At 41.9% G+C, this 27,207-nt stretch overlaps 1 protein-coding gene across 2 annotated transcripts; it reads right to left on the reverse strand.

The window, feature by feature from the left end:
* Positions 1-27,207, reverse strand: METAP2 (methionyl aminopeptidase 2). Of its 2 annotated transcripts, none has more exons than XM_084794407.1 (11): positions 26,907-27,207; positions 24,966-25,070; positions 16,034-16,099; positions 15,265-15,367; positions 7,344-7,505; positions 5,674-5,855; positions 4,764-4,858; positions 2,949-3,045; positions 1,718-1,821; positions 1,203-1,318; positions 1-686 (listed from the first exon to the last, which is right to left on the reverse strand). In XM_084794407.1, the coding sequence occupies exons 1-11, from the start codon at positions 27,055-27,057 to the stop codon at positions 434-436; spliced, it is 1,434 nt and encodes a 477-aa protein (XP_084650533.1). In that variant the 5' UTR covers positions 27,058-27,207; the 3' UTR covers positions 1-433. The 2 variants fall into 2 exon arrangements, with proteins under 2 accessions (XP_084650533.1, XP_084650532.1); XM_084794406.1 differs by having other exon boundaries at positions 24,966-25,073; positions 26,907-27,199.

Genomic DNA, 27,207 nt, shown 5'->3' on the forward strand with positions numbered 1-27,207 from the left:
TCAGATCTGAAAATGTCTTTATTTTTTTTTTTTTAGAAAATGGATTCAGGAAGGTTAAAAAGCAATACCAGAGGGCATAGGTGCAGAACTGGATGTGTGCAGTCATTCAGAGCATCCAAGTAAGAATATGGCAATATAAATATCGAAAAAGCATCTCTTAGGTCTTCAAAACAAAATGTGTAAGGAATTCCTAACTAGTGAGTGATACAGCGTTTCCTAGACAGGAAAAACAGTTAACATTCAAGTCCTGAAAGCCTTTTCCTTGGTTAACTACATGTAGACAGTTTGCCTTTGATCAAACTTCTTTAAACATGGATAAAGGGATTACACAGGTCCACTGTTAAAACAGACAACATGTTGCAAATTACTTGTGGTATAATGTGTTCCAACAAAGCTTAGAAAATAAAGACGTTGAGTTGGCTTTGGACTAAGTTTAATAGTCATCTCCTCTGCTGACAACTTCTTTACAGGTTGGACGTAACAGTATGGTGTGTTCAAACTGTGCTGTGTATGATCCTTTAATGTCACATAATGGTGGATATGGATCTACAATGCCCAAGTCACACAGATTCTTCAGAGCCATTAAGTATTTACTTTCTCCTAAGCGATCCAGCCACCTTCGGCAGAAGGCAAGGGTGCCAAAGTTATCATTGATGACATTCAGCAAGTGTTTTGTTCTTGGAAGCCTAAGAGAAAAATGAAGATTAATAGTCGAAGAGTTGACTAACCAATTTCCCCCATGTTAACAGTCAAGTCTACCTGGAATCTGACTTTAAAAACATTTACTGTTCTTTCACTAATAAAAATATGTAATGTCCCAAAGACAAAACCTGCTGCAGAAGTCCTAAACAGTATAATAGAAGTTACTTTTTATACAACACCCTCAAAGAGTGCCACCTGTGAAGGCAAGATAGAATCCTACCTATAATCAATTTCTGTGAAGACTGAGAACAGTGTCACCTGGGATGGGACATTTACCAATAGGAAAAACATTAGAATCCCAGGCCTAGGAATGCCAGGAAATGACTGCATTCTCATCAGAAACTGGATCTGAATCCTTGCCTGTATCATCTTCAACGCAGTAGAAGAAAACTCGACTTTATTGCTGTATTACAGAAACCAAAGAGCTTACTGACAAGCCTACACACTTGACATCTACAATACACCATCTGAGATGCTCACTAGTTAAAACCAAGTCTTACCTTATTGGCACATGTCCCACATCAAAATTTTTCATGTAGTGTGAACACTCCATGTCATCATGAACAACACCCTTTCCTGTGCTACCAAAGGTCTCGATGGCGTACACCTCTCCTTCCTTCAAAAACATGAGGATAAAAAGGGGAAGACAGGTCAGAACGAAAGAAAGCTGTAACATGAAACATTCCCAGAGCCTGGCAGCCTGTCTCCTCAGTACCTTGGACCACTGGATATCCCTTATCAAAATACAAGTTTTACATGGGTGGGGACTTTTGTTCACTGCTGTACTCCAGTGCCTGGGGTTCCTAAAGACCCCAGCACTGAGGCCATTCATTGGTAAATAGTATGTTGACAGCCCCAGTTTTAATAAGCTTGGCACACTATGAATATGAATAGAAAGCTTATTTTGTTCAGTATTAATTTAGATGGGAGTCTCCGTTTGGAGAAGTGTCAGACAGTGACAGTGACCCTTCCTCGCATGTGCGGTGCCCCTTGCTAGCAAGGATAACTCACATACCTCCATTCTTGTCGCTTCCCCGCCTTTCACAATGGGCACTGTTTTCCCAGCATGTATTCTATATGGCCCGATTGAATGTCCATTTAAATTTCGGATGGGTTTCACTGTCATAATAAAGAAGTAAATGTTCTTTAGATCTCTCAAGGATAAAAAGATCAGCTTTTGGTACTAAGTGTTTACACCAAAGGAGTTACTGAGTCAGACTGGTGGCATAAAACCTTGTAATTCCAGCACCTGGGAGGCAGGTGAATCTCTGAGTGCAAAGCTAGCCTAGTTTATACCTAGTAAGTTCTAGGCCAGCCAGGGTCACAGTGAATCTTGGTTTGTTTGTCTGTTTTAAAAAGGGCTCTGGCTGGGCTAAAGTGAAAAGTAGTTTGTTTTATTAAAATAAGAAAGAGCTGAAGAGGAGCCAACCGTTAGAGAACACACCGCTCTTCCAGAACACACCGCTCTTCCAGAGGACCAAAGTTAATTCCTAGCACTCACACTGCAGGAGGCTCACAACCACCTCCAGAGGATTCAATGCTTTCTGGCCTCCATGGGCACCTGTGCTCATTTGCACAAACCTGCAGTCGCGTATACGCATTGTTTTAAAAATACTGAAGAGAATGTTATGGGAGGAATGGAAGAAAAAGTAAATTATAGGTGATACAAACCATATATAGACATAAGAACCTTAAAGACAAAAGAATATGGCTATAGACTACAATAACATCAAGGTAAAGACACTGCCAAACAAATCTTAAATTTGGGCTTTACTATTTCAAATGTCACAAAATCTAAGCAATCTCAATTTCTGCAACCAATGATAGAATAAAGTCACACAACATTCCTTTACAATGGTAACAGAAAGCAGGGAATAATTTAACAAATGGAATAAACAATACTGAATGATTAAGACACAAGAGGCATCCGTGTGTGTTCAAACCTGAAGTGTAACTGTCTCTTAGGAATGTGTAATTAGGAGAGACAAAGCGAAGCAGATGCCGCACATCAGCACGTATGACCCTGGCCCATAGAGATCACTGCTGCAACTGGAAAGGCAAAGAGGGGTGCTTGGTTTTCATGTCCTCTAAAGTTCCTTAACATCTCAGAACGCTCAGTTCAGATTTGGATGCTGTAGGATAAATTTCCCAGGTGTCTTAACTACTTCTTAGCTTAGAAGCAGCTTCCACAGTGCTTCTTCCATGCACCCGACAAGCGGCCCGAGACCTGATTTGGCGGAGCATACCTTGATAGGTCTTCCCATCGATCTCGACTTCATAGGACTCCATAACTTCTTGAATGGCCTCCCCGACATCACAGAGGCGAACATCAATCCCAGCACACTAAAAAAATAATGTATATATTTTAAAGCACAAACTTTTATAATGGCTTAATATTTTTGAAGATTTTTTTTAATGTATACAGTATTCTGTCTGCATGTACACCTGCACACCAAAAAAGGGCACATAATCTCATTATAGATGGTTGTGAGCCACCATGTGATTGCTGGGAATTGAACTCAAAACTTTTGGAAGAGCAGCCAATGAGTGCTCTTAACTTCTGAGTCATCTCTCCAGCCCCGGTTTAATATTTTTGAATAAAGGACAATCAGAAAAATAGTATGTATACTGCAAATTATATAAAAGGCTTTGTGAAGGATGTTAAAATAAACACACCAAGATTAAACACAATATCACACAAACTGGGAACAATGAATGAGCACGAGCTAAAGAGAACAGAAGGCAACTTTTTCTATAGCTAACTACATTTTCGGTGGTGAATAAGTGAACAAATATAGCTAAGTATAAACTCCAATGTGAAGCCCCATGGCATCCTTTCTGAATGGCTATTCTAATTGCATAGAACTTCATTGAGTTGCATAGTCTTTGGGTCTGCTTAATTTCAGTGTGATGATTTTTACTTGCAACTTAAAATCGATGTGAGTTCAAGGCCAGCCTGGTCTACAAAGTGTGCCCAGTACAGCCATGGCTACACAGAGAAACCATGTCTCGAAAAACAAAACAACAAAGACCAAAACAAAAGCAAAAAACAAAAACCGAAGGCCCTGAATAGGTGAGGGGCCAAAACTCAAAATGAATTAGCACATGAAAAGATGCTCCTCACACTAGGGGGCTACAAGTCAAAATTACAGACATGCTCACAACCATTAGGATGACTACAAAACGACCAACACATTAGAAAATGAGTGGTGAAGATCTAAAGCAACTGCTGGAGCCTGCCTTGTGCACGGCTGGTGGAGGTGAGAGCAGTAGAGTCAAAGAGTAGCAGCTCTCTATAAATACACATAGCAGAATACAAGATAGTAACTTTACATAGTGTGTATCTTAGGACACAGACACAATGTGAGGCGAAGCTAAGTGCTTTGGGGCCCACCAGAGGACAGGCTTCATCAGCACAGCACACGCACTTTGGAGGCAGTCAAACCACAGAATGTAAAAACAAAACACATAACTAAGAGTGACCCCTAATGCAAACTGTGGACTTTAATGACCGTCATGTATCAATCCTGATCAAACAACTCTAAGGAGTGTCATTTATTGAAGACACTGGCAGTGGAAAAGTAATGTGTGCTGATGACAGGGTTTATATGGGAAATTTTCCTATCTTCTGCTCAATTTTGCTGTGAAGATAAAACTGCTTTAAGAAGAAAATATATTAAGAAAAAAGTAAATAAAAATAGTCAATTCTAAGCTGGGCGTGGTGTTGCACGCCTTTAATCCCAGCACTCTGGAGGCAGAGGCAGGTGGATTGCTATGAATTTGAGGCCAGCCTGGTCTACAAAGCGAGTCCAGGACAGCCAAGGCTATACAGAGGCTGTCTTGTTTAAAAAAAAAAAAAAAAAAAAAAAAAGGTCAAATTTAAAGGCAAAAAGAAATCTAAACTGTTCAGTGAGTATGCCTATTAGAGCTCCTGGTACTGTGGACTACTAAGAACCTAAGGGCAATAGGGTACACAAATCACCTAACTATCGCACAGACCTTAGAACAATCCCTAAGAGTACTCAGCATCATGCTGTTAAATAGCACTTCAGTCCACATACCTTTATTCCAGTATTAGTGGCGTCTTTTACAGCTTTTAATAATATGTCATATTTGGGATTAAAAGTAACAGTAAAAGCACAATCAATTATTCTACCTGAAAGAGAAAATAAAGTTCACCTTTGGGTTTATTTAACTGTTAACTGTATATCCGCTTTACAGCATTACTCTATTAACCTTGCTAGTTAAAAGGAGATTGGCAGGCTCAAAGGAAGGCAGCATTCCTAATCCTGAGAGAAATTTAAAACCAAAGAGGCAAAAAAGTCCCAACTATTCAATGGCTTCAGAATACAATTTTTGTGATGTTACTGTATGATGCGCAATTCAGTGTTCTCCCAAACAAAGCAATAAACACTGAGGAAGCACAGCAGAATAGCAGAGAAAAAAAAACCCATAGTCTCAAAGCCCTAAACACAGTTTCACACATAATTTAGCAAAACCTTACAGTCTTAAGAATGTAAACTCACTCCCTTGCCGTTAAGTAAATACACACAAGGCATTTCGGATGTTACGAGCTTAGGAACTCTGTAGATCAGACAGGTCTTGAGTTCTGAGACCCGTGCCAGTATCCTGCCTTCCAGCCCCACCCCACACCTTCAAATGTGACACTGAGGACTAAATGTCACACTACTGACCTCTATACCCAGCCCTAGTGAAATATTTTGTAGTTGAATATATTGTGTATAAATCAATGACCTAAATAAGTCATATAATCATATATGAAAACAAAATAAATGTCAAGATCCAATAGTTTTCAGTTTAAGTAGGATGCCTTAAACCCAAAGCAACCAAAACTGTCCCCACACAGCTTTACAGAAAGGGAGACAAGAACAAAATATGGAGTTGAGTATTTTACAGCTCCATCTTACACATACAAAAGGGTCCCAGATGGGACTGTCTCCAGAGACTTACCACTTATATGTGTTCCAAAGTCTATCTTACAGATGTCATCATACTGTAAGACTGTCGTGTCACCAGCGTTGGGAGTGTAATGTGCAGCACAGTTGTTGAGAGAACACCCAGTGGGAAATGCCAGGCCTGCATTTAACCCGTTCTCTTTTATTAGCTTACGAGAACAGTCTTCCAACTTCTCGCTAAAGGGAAAGGCAATTTGATTTTAGACTCAAAGTATAAACCCCTGGCTACTTTCTGGGAGTGATATGAGTACCTTCTGAATATAAACAGTTCTCTGTGAGAGACAAGGAAATCTATTCCACCTCAAGCTCAAGAGAACACTCTGCTCTCAAGCCAGGCCATCCTGAAGAGCAGCCTGTGTTCTCTTAAGCACTGGACCATCTCTCCAGTCCCTCATAATGTGCACTTAAGAAACTATTTAGGGGCTGGAGAGATGGCTCAGAGGTTGCTCTTCTAGAGGTCTTGAGTTCAATTCCCAGCAACCACATGGTGGCTCACAACCGTCTATAATGAGATCTAGTGCCCTCTTCTGGTGTGAAGGCACACATGCAGGCAGAACACTTACATGTAATAAATTAATAAATCTTAAAAAAAAAAAAAGAAGCTATTTAGATAGGAGAATTGTATTCTATGATAATCATTTCACAAGATTAAGAAGAAAAATAATTTGACTAGTTTCTTCGGTACATTATATTTTGTGTCTAGACACTAAGAATTCCTATTTATTTTTGGGAAATATTTATTTAATGTATGTAGAAGAGTGCTCTATCTGCATGTACATCTGCGTGCCAGTATAGATGATTGTGAGCCACCATGTGGTTGCTGGGAATTGAACTCCTCCACGGTCACATGTCACAATGCCCAATGTTGCGGTAACATGAAGTGTCATGCTCATAAAAGATGTGAGCAGGGAAGTGCGTCTCTGCATTGTTCTCACAGTAAGAAACGGTCATGGAAGGAAAAGTACTATTGAAAAACAATTTTTTTTCTATTTCTGTATTATTAGTTTTGAAATGCTCTTTGAAAGGTGTTTTTTGAAGCCCTGTAAGGGAAGTTTACCGGCACAGGGGAGTCCAATCCAGGCCATAAACTAGGGTGAGTGGAGGTCCAAAGTAATGCCCGGGCTATGGGGGAAGAGTGGGTTTGCTGGCAGAGGCTGGAATAGCAGACAGAAGGCCAGCTGGTACTCTTAACCTCTGAGCCATCTCTCCAGCCTAGAATTCCTATTTCTTAACATGGATTGCTAGTAGTGAGTAACAGATTTCCAGAGAGACATTAGTCACTACTATATGCAAGCACATCCAGATGAAAATGTACTCAAAGGAGCATGGCTAATGTGCACATATATGCATGCTTCATAGTTCCTGATGTCCAAGGACAAAGACTCAGGAGACATTACAGATTCTCTACCTAGGACAATGACTTACTAGTGCAGGACTAATAATGGCTGATTTTAACGAGGAAGCTACTCAGTATTAAAGTGTGTGCTCTCCCACAGACCCCTTAAAAAAAGAGTCTCACTAAGTGGCCCTGGCTGGTTGGAATTCACCATGCAGACCAGTCTAACCTCAAACTTAGAGATCCACTAGCCTCTGCAGGATTGAAGTGTGAACCACCATGCCCAGTGTGAACTTTCTTAACATTTTACAAAAACATATTCCTCTTACCAGATTTCTATCATTGTCATCCCAGGCTTGATCCAGCTCATAACATATTTTCTAACTTGCCGGTGTGCTTCTGCAGCTTCTCGGAAGTCATTCCAAATCTCTTCGCTAGCCTGGTCTAATGCTTTTTTTTCTTCACTGGTACTTCTCCACGCAGCTGTTCGCCTTTGGAATAGGCATAGCATAGTATGAGTCATTAAACAACTTCACAAGAATATTAAAAGCTGAGAAAGATTAAAATTTACATGGCAAGCATTTCGGATATAAGTATATTATCAGTTTCTATATATTTTACAAAACTTGTGAAATATTAAGAGTCACGTGCTTGCAATTAATCCAATTTACATGAGGCCCCTCTAAAAGATTCATAATCAGAGGGACTCATTATTTCCTAATAAAAAATGGCAAAGAGAACCAGAAATATCAGATTTCCAGAAATCAAGCAGGTGCTGTTTGCACATGAGAAGCTACCTACACCAGCCTTCACAGGAGCACAATGACAACAGCTACGTGGGGCTTTCTCATCATTATCTGGGGACCTGGTTCCAGAGACCCCTCTAACTCCTCCATTCTGTGGACAGCAAGACTGCTCAAGTCCCTGATAGCAAATGCTATTATACTTATGATGTAATCCTCTCCAGGCTGTTTAGAAGTCCTAACACGAACCAAATGCTGCCTCAATTGCTTTAAGGTCTAACAGTTACAAAAATATCTGCACAAACAAAATAGGTGTGGGGCTCACACCTATAATTCCATCCCTCTGCAGGCTGAGGCAGAGGATTACCACCAATCTCAGATCACCCAGGGCTACATGGTAAGTTCCAAACAAAAATCACCCAAGTTTGTAACTACTAAGTGAGATGCAACTTTGTGGAGAGGGTGGTTTGCTCTTGAAACTCTAGCTTTGTGTAGGTTGTCAGAGCCTTTGCTGCCTCTAATCCACGGCCCTCCCGCACCACTCATGCTATCTACGGGTTTGCACGCGTGCCCTATACAAGACAGAGCGCTGGTTCACAAAGACATCCAGCATGGCAGAGTATCCAGTATCTAACAATGGTGGTTGTTGCGGCTGTTATTTCTGGTTTTTGTTTTGAGGAACATTTTTGTGCTGCCTAGTCTAGCCTTACCCTCCTAGTCCTCATGTCCACCTCTCAATGTGCAGCTCACTCAGTGTCTAATTATGAAAGCTACTGATGACTAAGCAACATGTTCTCAGAAACAGTAAGTACTTTAGAATGGGTTAACCTTATGAATTTGTATAATTTTCACACATTCTTTTGTTGTTGTTTCATCAGGGTCTCGCTGTGGCCCTGGCTGTTCTGAAACTCACTACTTGACCAAGCTGGCCATGAACTCAAGAGATTCACCTTCCTTGCCTCTCGTGCTGGGATTAAAGGTGTGTGCTGCCATGACTAGCTTACTTTCATTCTTTTCTTCAATTTCGCATGCATGGCTGTTTGGCCCGCATATGTATCTGCACTTGCTGTATGCTTGGTGCCCAGAGGCCAAAAGAGGGTACCAGATCCCGTGAAGCTGGAGTTACACAGCTGTACGCTGCCATGTGGGTGCTGGGAATTGACCTAGGTCCCATGGACAAACAGCTCGGAGTGCTCAAGCACAGGACCATCCCTCCTCCAGCTTTTTACATTCTTCCACTACCACAGTGCTTAGACTCAGTAGCACTGTCTCGCTGATGCTACAGAAGTGACTCCCTTCAAGGACTTAGTTCTGTTGTCTCTATAAACTAGTGATTCAGCAGACAACAGTCTGCAGATAAACCCAATAAAAGTGTATTGCAACACACCTATCGTATTTGTTTACATCGTTTATGGCTTCATCTGTGTGCTGAGTATGTGCATGTATGAGGCTGGAGGCCAGGATCAGGCATCTTCCTCTATGGCACTCTCTTACCTTTTGAGGCCAAGTCTCTCACTGGAGCTGGAGCTTACAAACTGAGAACTACTAGTCACTGTACTCCCAGGCATCCTCCTGTCTGTCCCCACAGCACTGAGATTACAGGCGTGTGCCACATCTGGCTTTTTACATGGTACTAAGAGCCCACACTCAGGTTCTTCTGCCTGTGTGGACTGCATATACTAAGGAAGAGCTATTACTGAGCAACATGGCCAGTCCTCTACAGCTTTTCATAAGACAACAACAGTAACACTCAAAACCCAATACTCTATGACCCTTTACAGGAGCCACAACTGTTCTCAACTACAGGCTTCTAAGTCAGTAAATAGCTCAAAATGCTTCGACTCTTCCCATCACTATTAAGTTCATTCCTTCCTACTGCTGCTGCTACTACTTGAAAATCAACATCTGGCATCTCAAACTTCCTACAAAGGCCCAAATGAAATGGCCTACTTGACGCACATGAGCTCAACAAAAAGTTCTTAGGTTTATTTTTCTGTTTAGATTATGTATGCTATCTATCCACTGGTATAATCGAATAAAACTACATTAAAGTCAGGTTTTAACCAGGACAGGAATACTGTAAAAACCTCACTGGAAATGATTAGAGTATGTAACTCCATCTTTGAAATTTTCTCAAACTCTGATCCTCTTGTCTCTGCCTCTCAGGTACAGGTGTGTACCACTGTGCCCAGTTTCACCCATGCTGAGGAAAAGCCCAGGGATTTATACAGGTGAGGCAGTCCTACCAACTGAAGTGAGCTACATCCACCCCCCCCCCCCCCCCCGCACCAATATTTCTTTTAATGTTTTGCCATTTTAAAAAAAGACCAAAGGTGAAAACCAAAATCCAACAAAGCAACCCAGGAATAGTGGGGCATGCCTTTAATCCCAGCACTTGAGAGGCAGAGGCAGGCAGATCTCTCTGAGTCTGAGGCCAGAGTATCTACATAATGAGTTACAAGACAGCCATAGGTATATAATGAGACCCTGTTTCTTTCTTTTTATCTCCAACTCAAGAGATCCACCTGCCCTGCCTCCCCAGTGGTGAGATTAAAGGTGTGTGTACTAAGTCTGGCATTATTTTTAACCCTGTACATGGAAACATAAAAGCCAATTTCATTTGCATTTTAAGGCACTGTATCATATATGGCTTTAAACCTAAAATAATTAAAATATAAAGGTTAAGTAAAATCTCTTTCTCTGAAAATTGGTCAAGAGTAAAACACATTTTAAATCTTCAACTAGGAATAAGTTGTATAGTAAGAGAACATTCATCTTTTGGGAAAATATTAATAAATGCAAACTATTTTGTACTTCCCAACAAAACTGATAGAACAAAAGTCATCAGTGGATATTAAGAAAAGTAAATGAGGGCTGGAGAGGTGGCTCAGATGTTAAGAGCACTGGTTGTTCTTCCAGAGGTCCTGAGTTCAATTCCCAGCAACCACATGGTGGCTCACAACCATCTGCAATGAAATCTGGTGCCCTCTTCTGGTGTGTATATGTAATAAATGAATAAAATATATTAAAAAAAAAAAGTAAAGTAAATGAAGTGGTTGAAACAAAAGGATACACCAATGACTCCAAAAGATCCGCGGATTAGCTGGAAACTACAAAAAGAAAATTCTGCCCAGCATTATGGTGTACATTTAATGGTACATAGCACTGGGGAGACAGAGGAAGGCAGATTCTTAGTGAGTCCAAGGTTAGCTGGTCTACTGAGTAAGTTCTGGGCCAGTCAGAGCTATACAGTGAGACCCCCAAAACAAACAAAAACCAGAGACAGGGGGAGAAAGAAAGAAAAAAAGGAAGGAAGGAATTGAGGCTGAAGAGACAGCTCAGCAGGGAAAGTGTTTACTACGTAAGTATCGGGGTCTGAGCTGGATCTCCAGCACTCACATAAACATCAAGTGTGGAAGTACGCATCTGTTACCCCAACACTGGGGCAGAGTGAAAAAACAAGTAAATCCAACCGGCGGGCTGGCAAGCTCCAGTCAGTGAGAAAGAGACCCTGTCTCAAGCACCTGACATTGACCTCCCAGTCTAGACACACACACACACACACACACACACACATACACACACACACACAAAACAAATGAGAGGGAGGGGAGTGAGAGAAGAAACAGTGTCATCACCGTAAGAAAGCGCCAGGACACAGAGACTAACAGGTCAGCCTGACAACACCTCTACTATAATAGGGTATGATGTAGCCTAAAAGATTTGATATAGCTGTGTCGGAAACGTTTACTCCAAATAGAACCAAGACTCATTCATACCTAATTACAGTTTACAGACATGACGAAAGTTTACTACCACAAGGAAAAACAGGAAAGCCTTTTTTGTTTGTTTAAAAGACTTTCTACAAGTGTCTGGTTTATAAAGGAGTAAAATGGGGAGAAAAAAAGAGAAAGGATTTTAAACAAGCACACTGTATTTACATAACATGGGGGGTTACTGCTGAGTTTCCTTCCAAGTGATCCTTCAGAGGCTACATTTATAAGGCAACATTCAAAGTCATCAAGTCAAACATCTAGCGCCTTATTTTTAAACAGGCCAGCAACAGAAAGAAGGCTGAGGTGTGCACATGGGAGGGGGAAGGGAGGGGGAACCACCATCCAAAAATTAGAGAGAAAGCACACAGGAAAACTGTTAAACAGTTTGGTAGGGATGCCATCACAGCACATATAGCCTACTCATTTAAGCTGTCCTGCATTCTCAGGTGCATCTTCTCCTGTTTCTCTTTATTACATCTGTGTGAGTAGGCTGTGGGTGCAATGCATGGCACGGCACACACACATGAAAGTTACAGGACACGTTTCAGGACTAATTCTCTCCTTCTACCATGAAAGATCTAGGGGCTGAGTTCAAGTCACTAGGCTTGGCAACAGGTGCCTTTACCTGCTCTCCATCTTGTGAGCAGAATACCAGGTATTTATATCAAGAGGCTTTGGAAGAAGAAACACTGAGTGAAAAAAAAAAAAAAAAGAAGCACTGAGTGCCTCAGTGACTTTTATTTGCTAGAAAATATTTATTTTCTCTATTTTATCCATATTTCCTAAGATATATATATCACCTATAAAATTAATAGCGCCCACTCAAATTTGCTCATAAAATTTAGAAAGAGGCTTGCTTATCAATCCTCAGAAATCAGAATCATAGAAAATCTTAAGTAAAGAACAAAATTAAATCTTTAAAAAAAAAAAAAAAGGTAAGCTGGGTTCAGTGGCCCAAAAGTATGATCCCAGCACTCGGGAGGCAGAGGCAGGCAGATCTGTGTGTTCAAGGCCAGCCTGGTCTACAAAGTGAGTCCAGGACAGGCAAGGCTACACAGAAAATCCTGTCTAAAAACCAACCACCTCCCACCCCACAAAAGGTAGGGGACTTGCATACAGGTCAGTGGTGGGCTTATGAAAGCTGGTGTGCACACTGCCAGACAGTGGCTCATACCTCTAACCCCAGAACACAGGATGCAGAGGCTGGAGCATAGTGAGACACTGTCTCCCAAAGAGGGCCAGCAAGATGGCTCAGTGGGTAAAGATGCTTGAGTTCAGTCACCAAAACATACACAGTGGAAGGAGAGAACCAATTCTCATACACTGTCCACAGCCCCCCACACCCATGCCCTGGTACACAAGTGCCTGCCTCTCCCCTCCCCACACAAATGCAAAACAAAAAACCAACAACTGAAAGATGCTTAAAATCACTAGCTGTGTTCAATCTCACCCTGGGAAATTATCTCATTATAGTAAAATTATCCATACATAAGACACTCTACCTATTTACCCAATATGTTAATTATAAAAGGTAATGGTGGCAAAAAAAGGAGACAGAGTAAATCTTCACCAATTAGAACAATGAGGAAAAAAAATGATACACTTATAGCACAGAATACCAAAGCCATTCAAAAGAATAACAAGAGTTATGCTTCGAACTTGGAGGTAGTACTCAATGAGATATTTGGGGGGGGGGGGGTTATGATATTAATTTTATAAAATAAATGACCAAACACTCCCCTCATAAACAGACACAAAAGTACACATATATGAGCATAGAAAAATATGGAAGGCTACCTGCTGGGTGGTTAACATGGGTCTGGAAGGAAGGGAAAAAAGAGGGAACAAGCAAAATAAAAAATAATTAAAAGATTACATTTTAAAATAAATGTGATATAAGTACTATGAGAGTTTGCATGTATTTAGACATTTTAAGGTAGGGACAGTAACAGGCGAATTCAAAGAGAAGATGTGTTATCATAAAATTTTAGAACATTCGTATCTGGGAATGAGAACGGTGACACTGTAATAACATTTGTTCATTTCTATGTTTATAGGCCAATGAGACAATACTACAGGAGACGCTTGCTTAACCAATGGCTCCACGTACTGTATTAAGCAATGCTCTTGATTCCTTCTTTAAGGCACAGCATGGCATCCTAAGTACATCCAGTCAGCAGGCTCCTGTGCTGTCAATGGCACTAAGTGACCTAGTGTTTACACCGCATCTGTCACTTATCTAGGGGCTTTATTTCCATCTATCACTGTCCCTAATGCAGTCCTGTGAAGTGCCCATTTATGGATGAGGAAATAAAAGTATAGGCCTAAGTCACCTTCTGTGTCACAGTGCAGAGTTAAGGTGTTAGACGTGAGATTCAAACACAACTCCCATGTTCAAGCCGCCCACGAAATGAGTTCTCCATGAGCTTCTGCTGGCATCCCTGACTCCTTACAGGACACTTACACGTCAGCTGAGTGGCCTACGTTACTGTTGTGTAATTTACGTGTTAGGTAAAACCAACTACTCCTATGAAAACAACAACTACTCTGAAAAGTTTCAATTAAAGACAATCATTAAAAACATTTTTCTGTCTGGGGCTGGAGAGAGATGGTTCAGCAGCTAAGAGCACTGTTGCTACTGGCAGAGGACTTGGGTTCAGTTCCTAGCACCCACATGGAGACTCACCACTACAACTTAACTCCAGTTGCAGGGAACCCAAAGTCCTCTTCTGACTTCAACAGACATCGGCATGCATGGGATACACACACACATACATGCAGGCAAACACTCATACACATAAAATAAATACATCTTTGAGAGGTTTATCTTTTTTTTTCTCCCAAATTAAGTACAGATAAGAATTGATAGGAGCAAGCAGGATGGCAAACCAGGTAAACACTTGCCATGGGAGTACCATCTCTGGAACCCACATAACAGTGAAAGGACAGAGCTGACTACACTACACAGGCACACGCGCGCATGTGCACACACATAGGCAAAAGTTTTGTTTTTGTTTTTAATTTTAAAAAGGAAGAGCTACAGGAGCTATGGAGATGGTTCAGGGGGTAAGATGCCAAGTCTGGTTTGAGGACCTGAGTTCAGATCCCCAACACCCAAATACAAAATCTGTACGTGTGTGCCTCTAACCCCAGTGCTACAGGGTGCAAACAGGCAGGCCCAGAGGACCACTGGTAACCCACAATAGCAAAAACAGCAAGTTCAGGTTCAAGGAGAGAAAGAGATACCCTATACCATCCCCATCCCACCCCACTCCCACGTGCACACACATGCACACTCACAAACACTAAATGCTTTAAGGAAAAAAGTCACACCAGGCACACATCAACTCTCAGGTCACTTCCTTTTGCTCATCTCCCCAGAAACCCAAAATGAAATTAATAAATAAAGCACTATTAGACACTTTATGGCAGAAAAAAGTGCCGTGTTATGTAAATTTATGCTGAAAGACTAAGAAGGAAAAAGCAAGTTAACCTGTATCTGTAAAGACTTCCAACTTTTTAACACCTACCCCAACATACTTTTTTTCATTAGCCAACCTGTTACTGGTCCCAATTATTTTGGATAAGAAGGCTTCTGCTGAATTTTCTTTGCAACAGGTAACAAAATTTTTAATAAAACTGTCGAATAAACTTCTGCGAAAAGTTAAACTGGCTTTACTGCTAAGCTACAATAGACAACCTAAAACAGGAAGCTATTTTATGATTCTTACCCATCTTGTGTGGGTGGGTAGTCACACTCTTGTCCTTTGGGAAATACACCATTAGGATACAGGTCACATATTGGAACTGAGGGAGGGTCTGTTTGAACTTTTGCTGTGAGATACAAATATTCGGTTATATTATCTACAGAAGCAATAAGGCAAAACCATATCTGAACAGTACAATACACAAATTATTAATAAAACCTCACCATATTCACACTTTAAGTTATGGGACTTTCCATTAACCATTTACCCAAAATTTAGTCATTTCAAAGCTGGTCAATAGTCAGAAACCTTGTTCTTCCTGCGGCAGTACAGCAGCATTGCGTCTACCATCCTTTGTAGAATTACTAAGTGTGTACATTTAAAATTAAATAAATATTTTGTTTGTTTTTGTTTTTCGAGACAGGGTTTCTCTGTGTAGCCTTGGCTGCCCTGGACTCCCTTTGTAGACCAGGCTGGCCTCGAACTCACAGCAATCCACCTGCCTCTGCCTCCCGAGTGCTGGGATTAAAGGTATGCACCACCACCGCCCGGCTTAAAATTAAATAAATTTTAAGAACTCATCCCCAACTTGCAATTAAAGGAACCAATCATGCTAACATTCCTGGGGATAACTGGTAAAGAAAATGCCAACAAGACTGCTAGATCAAAATGATCAGTGTCGCTAATTCAAACTCTTGTCTAGTTCTCTGATATCCATTATGATCTTAACGTCCTCCTCAAACCCACGGCTTAAGAGCCATTGCCAATCTAACAGGGCTCCTAAGACACTAACGTCCTCTCTTCTTCTTCTTCTTTTTCTTCTTCTTCCCGGCTGCACCATCGCCATCTCCATCACCATCTAGGAAAAAAAAATTCAAACACCTTCATTTAAACTGAAAATTTTAAAGTGCAGAGAAATAAAGCAAGCACAAGAGAAAGTGTGTGCACCCACACGTGCATACAATGCCTCTTACCCACAGATAATGGTCATTCATGCTTCTAGAGTTAAGTATCAGGTGTAACATTAAAACACTAGCAACTTTTACTTTGAATTACTCTAATAACCGCTAATGAAATTTTCTAAATTAACTTGTTTATGTGTGAATGCTTGCATGTAAGTAAGTATGCCACACAATGCTCAGTATTCATAGAGGCCAGAGAAGCTGTCAGATCCTCTGAGACTGGAGAGATAAGCAGTTGTGGACGACCCAATGTGAGAGCTAGGAACCAAATGCTGCTGTACTGCAGAAGCCACCTCACCAGCCAGAATGAAAAAAAGCTGTATCAACTTGAAAAAAGAAAAAAAGCTGGACAAGTTACTGACAGTAGTTTAATAACAATAACAGCCCAGTGACATCACCTAAAATAATCTAATCTAACACCATCAATCTTAATGCTGTTTTAAATGCCTTTTTTGTTTGTTTGTTCATTTTGTTTTTTGAGACACAGTTTCTCTAACAGCCCAAGCTGTCCTGGACTCGATTTGTAGACCAGGGTGGCCTCAAACTCAGATCTGTCTGCTTCTGCCTCTGTCTCCCAAGTGCTGGGATTAAAGGTGTACACCACCACACCTGGCACTATTTTAAAATACTTATCGGAGAAAAATAGTTCTAGGGCAAATTGTACGCAAATTAATATGCATATACACATTCTGTAGGCTCATAGGTTTCAGTCTCAAAGGGGCTGCATAGCAGTAATCTCAGCACTTGGACGACTGAGGTGGGATGCTCTTGAGTTTAACGGCAAGCTGGGGTCACTGTCTCAAACAAACAAACAAAGCTCAAAAATGAGACTTAAACACTGTGTTGCAAAATGCCTAACTCTATCCACAGATTAGTGCTATGAAATGGGGGCATAAATAAGATGGCGCCCAAGACAATTACAAGTTGATGGTCTAGCTGTAGGCCCACCATGTTATATATTAAATGTTCTCCCTAGTGATGTGGCCTAAGTAGTAATTTTAGAAACCTACACCTAAAAAATGATGTCAAGGGGCTAGAAAGTAGCTCAGTAGTTAAGAGCACTGACTGCTCTTCCCGAGGACCTGGGTTCAATTCCCAGCACTCACATGGTGCTAATAACTGTTTATCACACCAGTTCCAGAGCATCTGTTGCCTGATGCCCTCTTCTGAACTCTACAGGAACCAGGCACACATATGGTATACGTTCAGGCAAAACACCCCTACACACAAAGTAATAATTAAAAATTAGTCAAATGGGAAACTGGAGAGCTGGCTCAGAGGTTAAGAGCACTGACTGCTCTTCCAGAAGTCCTGAGTTCAGTTCCCAGCAACCACCAGGTGGCACATGACCATCTGTAATGTGATCTGATGCCCTCGTCTGGCCTTCAGGTGTACATGAAGGCAGAGCACTGTATACTTAATAAATAAATCTTAAAAAAAAAAAAAAAAAAGTCAGCCGGGCATGGTGGCACATGCCTTTGTCCCAGCACTCGGGAGGCAGAGGCAGGTGGATCACTGTGAGTTCGAGGCCAGCCTGGTCTACTACAAAGTGAGTCCAGGACAGCCAAGGCTACACAGAGAGACCCTGTCTCAAAAAACCAAAAATAAAAAATAAAAAATAAAATAGTCGACTAGATTTCTTTTTGAAGCATAGCATGCCCCTTTAAATCCTGGAGTCATAAGAGAGTCACTAAAAAAATTTTAACCACTCTACAATTTTCTAATTAATCACACAAAAATTATAATCATTGGCTTTCTATGATTCTTTCCTATCTGTGGGCTTCTTAAAAGACAGATTAGATATCAGCTGGTCAACTAAGCTTTGTAATAAAAATGTGGCACCTAATGCTGGGCATGGAGATGCATGCCTTTAATCCCAGTGCTCAGCAGGCAGAGGCAGGCAGATCTATGGGAGTTTAAGGCCAGCCTGTTCTACAGAGTTCTAAGACAGCCAGGAGGCAGGACTATTACAAAGAAACCCTGTCTCAAAAAAACAAAACAAAACAAACAAACAAAAAACCCAACAAAATAAAACATGATAATTACAGTCTACTAAAAAAAAATGTTCTTTAGATTTTTATTACTTAAAAGAAAATGGCTTAGAAGGGGAGTTTATAACGTGATACATTCTATTATAGAACATTAGCAGGTCTCCTACGCAGAGTATGATAAAAACATTGATATTGGTTAAAATGCCCAACATGAAAATATTTTAAAATACACACTTTTGCCGTCTTTCAATGCATCATATAATCAGATTTGCATACATAGCCTCTGCCATTTCATTAACGGTGTGTTTGTTAGGTGCCAAGCAATAGGTACAGGACAGTTATAAGCAAGGTACTTTTTGCTCTGGGAAAAACATTCAGTACCTAGTATAAGGCTTCAAACATTAACCTAAAGCAAAGACTCCAAGATGTACAAGCAATTTTACAGTAACTAAAATCTCCCCAGCTGTGTGAACTTGGGCGTTATTAGCTTCTTTCTACAGGGACTTCTTAAACTTTATATGGGATAGTAAAACTGTCCTCTAATAAAAAGGTCTTTCTTTGATCTGCTAGCATCCCCTGGAAGCTAAGTGCCTCACCTCAATGCCCCACATGTGAATCAGTACAAAATAAAGCCACCACTTAGCTGGTAACAGGGTGCCAACAGAGGCAAGATCTGAATATTGATATATGCTTATGGTTCTAACCATTTTAAACAGACAAGATTTACATTTATACATGTCATTTGTCCTCACTAGCATCCTAAGATATTTCTAATAGACAAAGACTATATCATCATTAACATTAGACTCAGCTCAGTGGTTATTTGTTGAATTGACGACTGATGTCCATACGCTAAAAGAAACAACTACGGAGTGTACCTCAGTTAGCAGAGTACACTTGTTCAGCAGGAACTAAGATCAAGCTAAACACTAAGACAATACAGGCAGGATGAGACAGATGCTCTAGGTCACTCTTAGCTACATAGCAAGTTTGAGGTCAGCTTGAACTACAGGAGACCTTGTCTCAGGAAAATTAATTCAATCTTTACTTTATTTAAAAATTAGAAAAGAATATCCTTAGATATAGCAGCGAAAACTGTGCAAAAACTCTTAAAACCTTAAAAAGACAGTGTTATAGAGAGGACACAGAAGCACCACCTATACAGGGACACAAACTAAATGTCATCAAAATTAAACTTATTGTACTGCAAACTACACCATCAGCAAAGGGGAGTGGACATCACAAAAAAGAAAGTATCTGTAAAACATACGTCCAGAAGATACAAAGGACAATTACAGTTCAGTGACACTCAAATAAAACAAAAACCAAAGACTATACAAGAACTTCAAAATGTGTCCAAGGCAGTAAGAACATGACAGCATGCTCATATCATCACTGTGGAACTACAAATCCCAGTGACTAACACTATACACTTTTACAGAGGCTGTAATTTAAAAGCTGACAATCATCAATTTCTTACACAGTTACTAACAATGGAGTACTCACTGCTGACATGAATGTCATACTTAGGAAAACAATTTGACAGTTTCTTTCCTTTTTTTTGAGACAGGGTCTCACTATGAACCTCTGACTGTCTTAGAATTCACTGTATAGACCAGACTGGCCTGGAACTCACAGAGATCTAACTACCTCTGCCTCCCAAGTGCTAGGATTAAAGGCATATGTCACAACACCTGGCTTGACAGTTTTTATGATGCATGGTACTATGTGTCACATGCAAATGAGACAGCTTACCGAGGGTGATAGATCATTTCTACTTCTAGGTATTTACCCAGAGAAATGAAAATACATCTACACAAAGGCATGTATATAAATGACTGCATAAACAAACAAAAAAACAAAAAAACACAACACAATATCCTTCAACTAGTAACAGACAAGTAAAATCTATTAACCACTGAGCAATAAAAAGAAATGCATTAATAATTCCTAAAACAGAATGCAACAACTGGATCACTGTCAAAACTACTAACTAGGGGCTAGGTTATGTCCCATTAGGTAAGAAAGCTTGCTGCACAGCATGAAGCCCTGAGTTGAAATCCCCAGCACCCATGTAAAAAGCCTGGCACAGCTGCATGTGCCCACAGGCCAGCATTGTGGGACTGACAATCAGATCATGGTTGTCCCAGCAAGCCTAGCTAAAGAAGTAGGCTAAGGGCTCAGTGAGAGACCCCAACCCAAGAGAATGAGGCAGAGAGAGCAAGGCACCCGGTGTCTTCTGGCCTCCACACTCACCCACACCATACGTATACATACACGTTAGGTAAAACAGGACAGATAACAACAAAAAGCTGAATAGGAATTCCACTCATGATGTTGCAGAAACTACAACACTGTATAGGGAAACAGATTAGCCATGCAAAGGGTAAAGGGTGGAAGCAAAAGAGCCAGATACAAAAGGATACCAGGTAAGCGGTTAGCGGAGGTGACACCACTAGTGAACACAGATGGCAGGTCAGTGAGTGCCCGCCACCAACCAGATGGACTTGAATTCAATTCCCCAAACCCAGTGGAGAAGAGAGACTTTATCCTGCAAACTGTCCTCTGACCTGCTAACGTACATATTTCATATTTTGTTTTGACAAGTACACAGCTATACATTCTTTCTTTCTTTTCTTTCTTTCCTTCTTTCTTTTTGGTTTTTCAAGACAGAGTTTCTCTGTGTAGCCTTGGCTGTCCTAGACTCACTTTGGAGGCCAGGGTGGCCTTGAACTCAGAGAGATGCGCCTGCCTCTGTCTCCCTAGTGCTGAGATTAAAGGTGTGCACCACCATGCCCACTAATTTTTCTAAACAATGTGTAGCCAGGTGCAGTAGGCAGAGGCAGGTTGATCTCCAAGTCCAGGACAGCCAAGGTCACACAGAGAAACCCTGTCTCAAAAAACAAAACTGTAAATATTATTTTGAACAACTAGTTTATTAGCTCAACCTAAAATTTACTGAATGTTTCCTGGCAGTGATAAACTGCCTATAAGACCATGCCTCTCAAAAAGGATCTCCTTTCCAGGAGGGGAGAAGACAAAACACAGGAGAAAGAACTGGTGCAGAGCCCCAATTCCTACTTCACGGACATGAGATGCCCAGGAGGCTACACAATGCTCACTCAGCCCTCAGCCATGCACAAGCAGCAGTCTTGTATGCTGGCTGCTCTGCTGTCGTGTCAGCCTACAGAAGGAAAAAGCAGGTGTAGGGAAGGATGCTCCTGCGGGAGGAATCAGCACAGAAAGCATCTGATAAGAGGTGAGTGGGAACCTTCCCAATGGGCATGCTCTGGATAAAAAGCAAATACTGAATGAAAGCCAGGCAGGACAGTGCACACCTGTTATACTAGCACTCAAAGGGCTGAGGAAGGATGATCTTGAGGTCAAAGCCAACCTGGCCTCTTGGTCATCTGTCTCAAATATAAGAAAAACGATTTAATGAATGACCTCTGGCATACTGTCAGATGACCACAGGATCAACTTCTCAAGTGGTACTCAACAATTCCAAATTCAATACATCTAAAGTGAAGTCTGTTTTCTTCCTGGCGTGCCATCATCCTTCCTCAATCTCCAGGCTCTCTCCTGACTTCATTACTTCAATCAGCAACTTAAACCCCTGGGGTGGATGTACTAATGCCTGTCTCCCTGCTGCTCAGACTCAAAGTCTCTATTACTAGCCCATTAAATCTTTCCTTTGAACACTATCTACAAGAGCCAGTTAAATATTAATTACCACATGCACAGCCAATTGCTAAGTGGCCTCAAAAATGATCTTGCCTTTCCTGTTTCTTCTCTGTCTCTCTCAAAGGATCCTCTCATCTGTACTGTTCACCACATTTCAAAACTTTCTCAAAATAACCCCTACTCAAGTAAATAGTCTTTCCATTTGAATTGTTTGATTTCTTTTCTCTCCTATTCTTGAGATGGGGTCTCACTATGTAGCCCTGGCCTGACACTTGCCTCAAAAGAGATCTGCCTGCCTCTGCCTTGCATGTGCCACCAACACCAAGCTCCATTTGGATTTGATCAGATCCCAAGGCTTACAAGAAGAGTTTCTTCAGCTAAGACAAAATTGCACCTCCACATTCCACACCTAACTTGCACTGATGTGTAATATGCACATTAGAGAGCCTTTTCACCTCTAAAGGTAGCCTCTCAACCACACCAGCCAGTTTTCTTTTGAAAGAAAATTTCTGAGCCGGGCGTGGTGGTGCACACCTTTAATCCCAGCACTGAGGAGGCAGAGGCGGACAGATCGCTGTGAGTTCGAGGCCAGCCTGGTCTACAAAGTGAGTCCAGGACAGCCAAGGTTAACACAGAGAGACCCTGTCTCGAAAAACAAAACAACAACAAAAAATTCTGAAGTGTCTGTGTTCTCCATTCCCTTCAAAGCTTATTCAAAAGATAGGCCAGCCATGGTCATCTGCACCTTCTACCAACATACCAACAGAGGCAGAAGGAAAGGAGTCTCCCTCACTCTTAGTGGGTAAAGGCACTTACTGTCACACCTGAGAGCCCCGAGTTTGGACCTAGGGACTCACATGGTGAAAGAGGACAAATTCCCTGAGGCTGTACTTGGAAGTCCATACATGTGTCATGAACATGTATACATACACAAAATAATTAAATGGTTTTTTAAAGATTTATTATATATACAATGCGTACTAGATTACATTGTAGATGGTTGTGAGCTACCATGTGGTTGCTGGGAGAGCAGTCAGTGCTCTTAACCACTGAGCCATCTCTCCAGCCCTTGTTTTTGTTTTTCAAGACTAGGTTTTCTGTGTAGCCCTGGCTGTCCTAGGCTCCCTTTGTTGACTAGGCTGGCCTCAAACTCAGAGATCCTCCTGTCTTTGCCTCCCTGGGTGCTGGGATTAAAGGCATATACCACCACGCCCAGCTTAAAAACCAGATAAGTAATTATTGATTCTGGTAGTCAAAATGAATTAGAAAATTAACTCAAAGTGAGAGAAAACTACCAATCTAACATATAATTCTCCTTTTCAATGTCAAGGAGATTCATGCAACTTTCTAAGTAAAATGCGGTATGGCACACTTCAAAATCTGCACTAAGATTCCACACAGTAAGACCTACCATTTCTTCTTCAAAATTCTTCTTCAAAAATACAGCTATAATCTGAAGTGATATAGAAGAGCAGAGGTGTGCTTAAGGAAGAGGAAAAGCCAACGGCTTCTTGAAGGCAAAGAAGCCAACTGTCTAAAGTAAAAACTATTCAAACTACCTCACCCAGCTAATAGTTAAGCATAACCTGTCGGCTGACAACAGACAACCCAAAACCCAAAGAATGGGAAAGCCCCAATTACTCCTGTGCCAAAATAGGCTGGGAAATAATAATAGTTTTCCTAATCATCTCTTCCTGTTGTTTTACTGATAGCACCAAGCACTAGACTTCTGGCAATTTCTATAAAAGAAATCTTATAGTACCCAAATACACTTAAGGTTAGACACAGTCCAGCATGCACATCTGAGAATGATGACTCCAATTCTTATATGGACTGAGGTGTGTGGGGGGGGGGGGGCAGGGGCAGGGACAGGGTAGAGGGTCAGACTCTGGATAAGGTGCTTTGCTTCTACTTCACATACATTAGGTCCATCACATAACCACCACATAAATATGTGTGTGTGTATAATACATATATAAATGGCATACACACTAGTATGCATTATATACCTGTGTGTATGCCATCTATATATGTGTCACATATACATACACATATTTATGTGGTGGTTAAGTGGGGTGGATAACGTATGTATAATTATACACACACACAGAGAGAGAGAGAGAGAGAGAGAGAGAGAGAGAGAGAGAGAGAGAGAGAGAGAGAGAGAAATGATAGCATCTACTTCAGCTGGTCTTGTGAGATTAAAAAAAGAAGGCATATGAAATATCCTAGATAGCACACAGTAGCAGTTCAGTAAATGTTAAAATAACAGCCTCTAATTTTATATCATACTCACCTTGGCCTTCTGCCAAGTACATATATAAAAGTTAGACTCCTGCTATCTGAGCAGGTATCAATATAGCCAAAGGGTTGTTAATAAACACCTTTTCCTTTTTATCTGTGACATTAAATTTTAATAAGTCAAGCATGGTGGCACACACCTTTAATGCCAGCATTCAGGAGGCAGAGGCAGGCGGGATCACTGTGAGTTCAAAGCCAGCCTGGTCTACAAAGTGAGTCTAGGACAGCCAAGGCTACACAGAGAAACTGTTTCAAAAAAACCAACACACACACACACACACACACACACACACACACACACACATCGAATGTTAGACAATTACTAGATGGACAAACAAACAGATTTTCCTTAACTAATGTCACATTTTCAGGGCTGGAGGGATGGCTCAGCAGTTAAGAACACTCACAGCAGAACTACCTGTAAATCCAGTTCCAGGAATCAAACATCCTTTTCTGGCCTCTTAAAATACTAGCATCAATGTGGTATACCTATATACAGGCACTCTCACACAGAACCATAAAACGGAAAAAAAAAATCTTTAAAAAAAAAAATGTTACCAAGAAGAGACTTGATACCCTATGAGCATATACGGGGGAGGAGGTCTCCCTCAGTCACAGTCATAGGGGAGGGGACTAAGGGGAAAATGGGAGGGAGGGAGGAATGGGAGGAAGCAAGGGATGGGATAACAACTGAGATGTAATATGAATAAATTACTAAAATATATTTTTAGAAAAAGAATGTTGCATTTTCTGTCTTCTCTAACCAAAGATCACATTAAGTGCTTACCTTCGTCGTCATCATCTTTCTCTTTCTCATCTAAGGCTTGTCTTTCCAACTGTCTCGCTACCTCATCCACTGCAGCTCCCGATTCTGCATCAGGTTCTTGTTGCACTGCTGTTCAAGCAAAACAGGACAAATTAAATGTAATAAAGGACCTTTCCACACTTCAATATACTCTAGAGATCCTGTATAGTCCACAAATCATTTCACAATAAGCAGCATGGGGGAGACAAGACAGAAACGTTATTATTAATATAATTTGTTAAACCACAGGAAAAAATTTCCATACCCAAGTAGTACTGCCTACTCAATTCACATTAGGAAAACCTCCATTACATAGGATAGCACCTACAGGATAGATGGAAATGTTAAGTTGGCCCCTATTCTTAAGCAGCTTAAAGATATTTTAAAAACATGCTGAATATTAAAATACATGCTGACGGCTAAGACAAGGATGTATTACACACCAGCTGGACAAAAAGCAAAATGGGAAAAGATAATCCACCACTAAAATACAAATTCTTAAACATCTACGCACACCCAGAAGTGATTACAATCCAGCTGTAGGAGCAGCATGTGCACATTCTACTGAAGGAGGGTTCCCATTGAGAAAGACAACTTAAAAACACTAGGCTCTCTAACTGGAGGGGTGGAGTTCCAGAACAGCCAGAGCAGCGTAGCGAAACCCTGCCAGACATATTGTCCAACACTTTTAATCCCAGCACTGGGGAGGCAGAGGCAGTGGAATCTCTGAGTTCAAGGCCGACTTGGTCTATGGAGGGAGTTCCAGGGCAACCAAGATATGCAGAGGAAACCCTGTCTCAAAAGACAAAAACACAAACAACCATATAACGCCTAAAAACAAAAATAAACAAAACAAGCCCAACATCTTTAGAGATGGTCTGATGTTCACCTTCAAGGGCAAACTGTGAAAGCCCAAACAGCCACAGGAGAATTCCCCTAGATTAAATCCTGCCCTGGAAAAGACCTACACAAGGTACAACTTCCACTTTTTTTTTTTTACTCTCATCTAACCACCAAATTTCTGAAACGTGTAGGTAAGTCCTCTTCAATCTCTCTGAATTCCAATTCTTATTCCTCATCTCATGACTCTTAAACATGAACAGGTAAAGGAGAAAAAAAAAACAGTTTCCCAAAATGAAGGCCGTTTGTAAAAACAAAACTTTTCACGCTAAAACACGTTCCTAGCTAACACGGTCCACGCGTAAACATTGCACAGTCCTGTCGGCCTTGCCCCTGGATCTAGATATTACCAGTTAAGAGAACCTTATCCACAGTCGCACAGCACCCCGTCTGCGCTGCACGCCAAGCGGCATCTAAACTCAGGCCTGCAAGCCCTTTAAAGCTTGAGTATGCTGAGAGAGTTAAAGCACGTGAAAATCTGCACCACCATCACCACCCGTCAGTGCCATGAGCTGTCAGTGAGGACGCACACCCATAGAAGAAGAAGAACACCCCACATCTGCAGCCCTAGTGCAAGCGCGGATGATGTGCGGGGAGGGACGTAACCGTCCCAGCAATAGGCTCCGATACCCAACCCCCACCCTCGACAAAAATAAGGTAGGTCCGGCAACCGGGCCGCTACCAGAGTCCGAAGGGGGGTTTTGGGGCGGCGTCCCAACCGCGCCGAACCCCGTGCACGGTTCAGACCTGAGCCACGCTCTGCGTGGGAGCCGAGTCCGCGCTCTCATCACCGCCCCCCCCCCGCGCCCTCCCACCATCCCTGAGGAGGAGCCGCAGCACGGGAAGCCGGCCATGCCACCTCCACCAGGCCTGGGGGATTTCACGAAAGCCAGGGCTCCGGGCTCCCGGCACCTCCGCACCCCCCTCCCCCCCCGCGTCCCCGCTCCCCGGCCACTCCTGCCGGAGCCCGAGCCAAGTTCGGCCATTCCTGGCAGGCAGAGCGACAACGCTCGACTCCTTTACCTGACACAGCCCCTTTGCCCTTCTTCTTCTTCCGTCTTTTCTTCTTGGCAGCTTCCTCGGCCGTGCTGGAGGTTCCCTCTTCCTTGTCGTCTGGGTCCAGGTCGCCGTTCAGGTGGCTCCCGAAGGACGCTGACTCCTCCACGCCCGCCATGTTGCCCGAGAGAGGGAGAGCGAGGGAGTGAGATCGAGCCGCGACGGCCCGCTCCTTCTTCACCCACCTCCACCAGCGGCGCCGGAAGCCGCTCACCACGGTCGGGACGCAGGGAATGCTGGGACGGCGGAGGACTCCGCAGCACGCGGC

The sequence above is a fragment of the Acomys minous genome, assembly GCF_964271855.1.
Source record: "Acomys minous genome assembly, chromosome: 9".
Taxonomy (NCBI): domain Eukaryota; kingdom Metazoa; phylum Chordata; class Mammalia; order Rodentia; family Muridae; genus Acomys; species Acomys minous.

Excerpts from the sequence above, each read along its gene's own strand:
- METAP2 (XM_084794406.1), bottom strand. The coding sequence starts at position 27,057 with ATGGCGGGCGTGGAGGAGTCAGCGTCCTTCGGGAGCCACCTGAACGGC. Across the intron at positions 15,368-16,033 it reads GAAGAAGAAGAAGAGAGGAC|CAAAAGTTCAAACAGACCCT; the intron begins GTTAGTGTCTTA and ends TGTATCTCACAG. Across the intron at positions 1,822-2,948 it reads CGATGGGAAGACCTATCAAG|TGAAACCCATCCGAAATTTA; the intron begins GTATGCTCCGCC and ends TTATTATGACAG.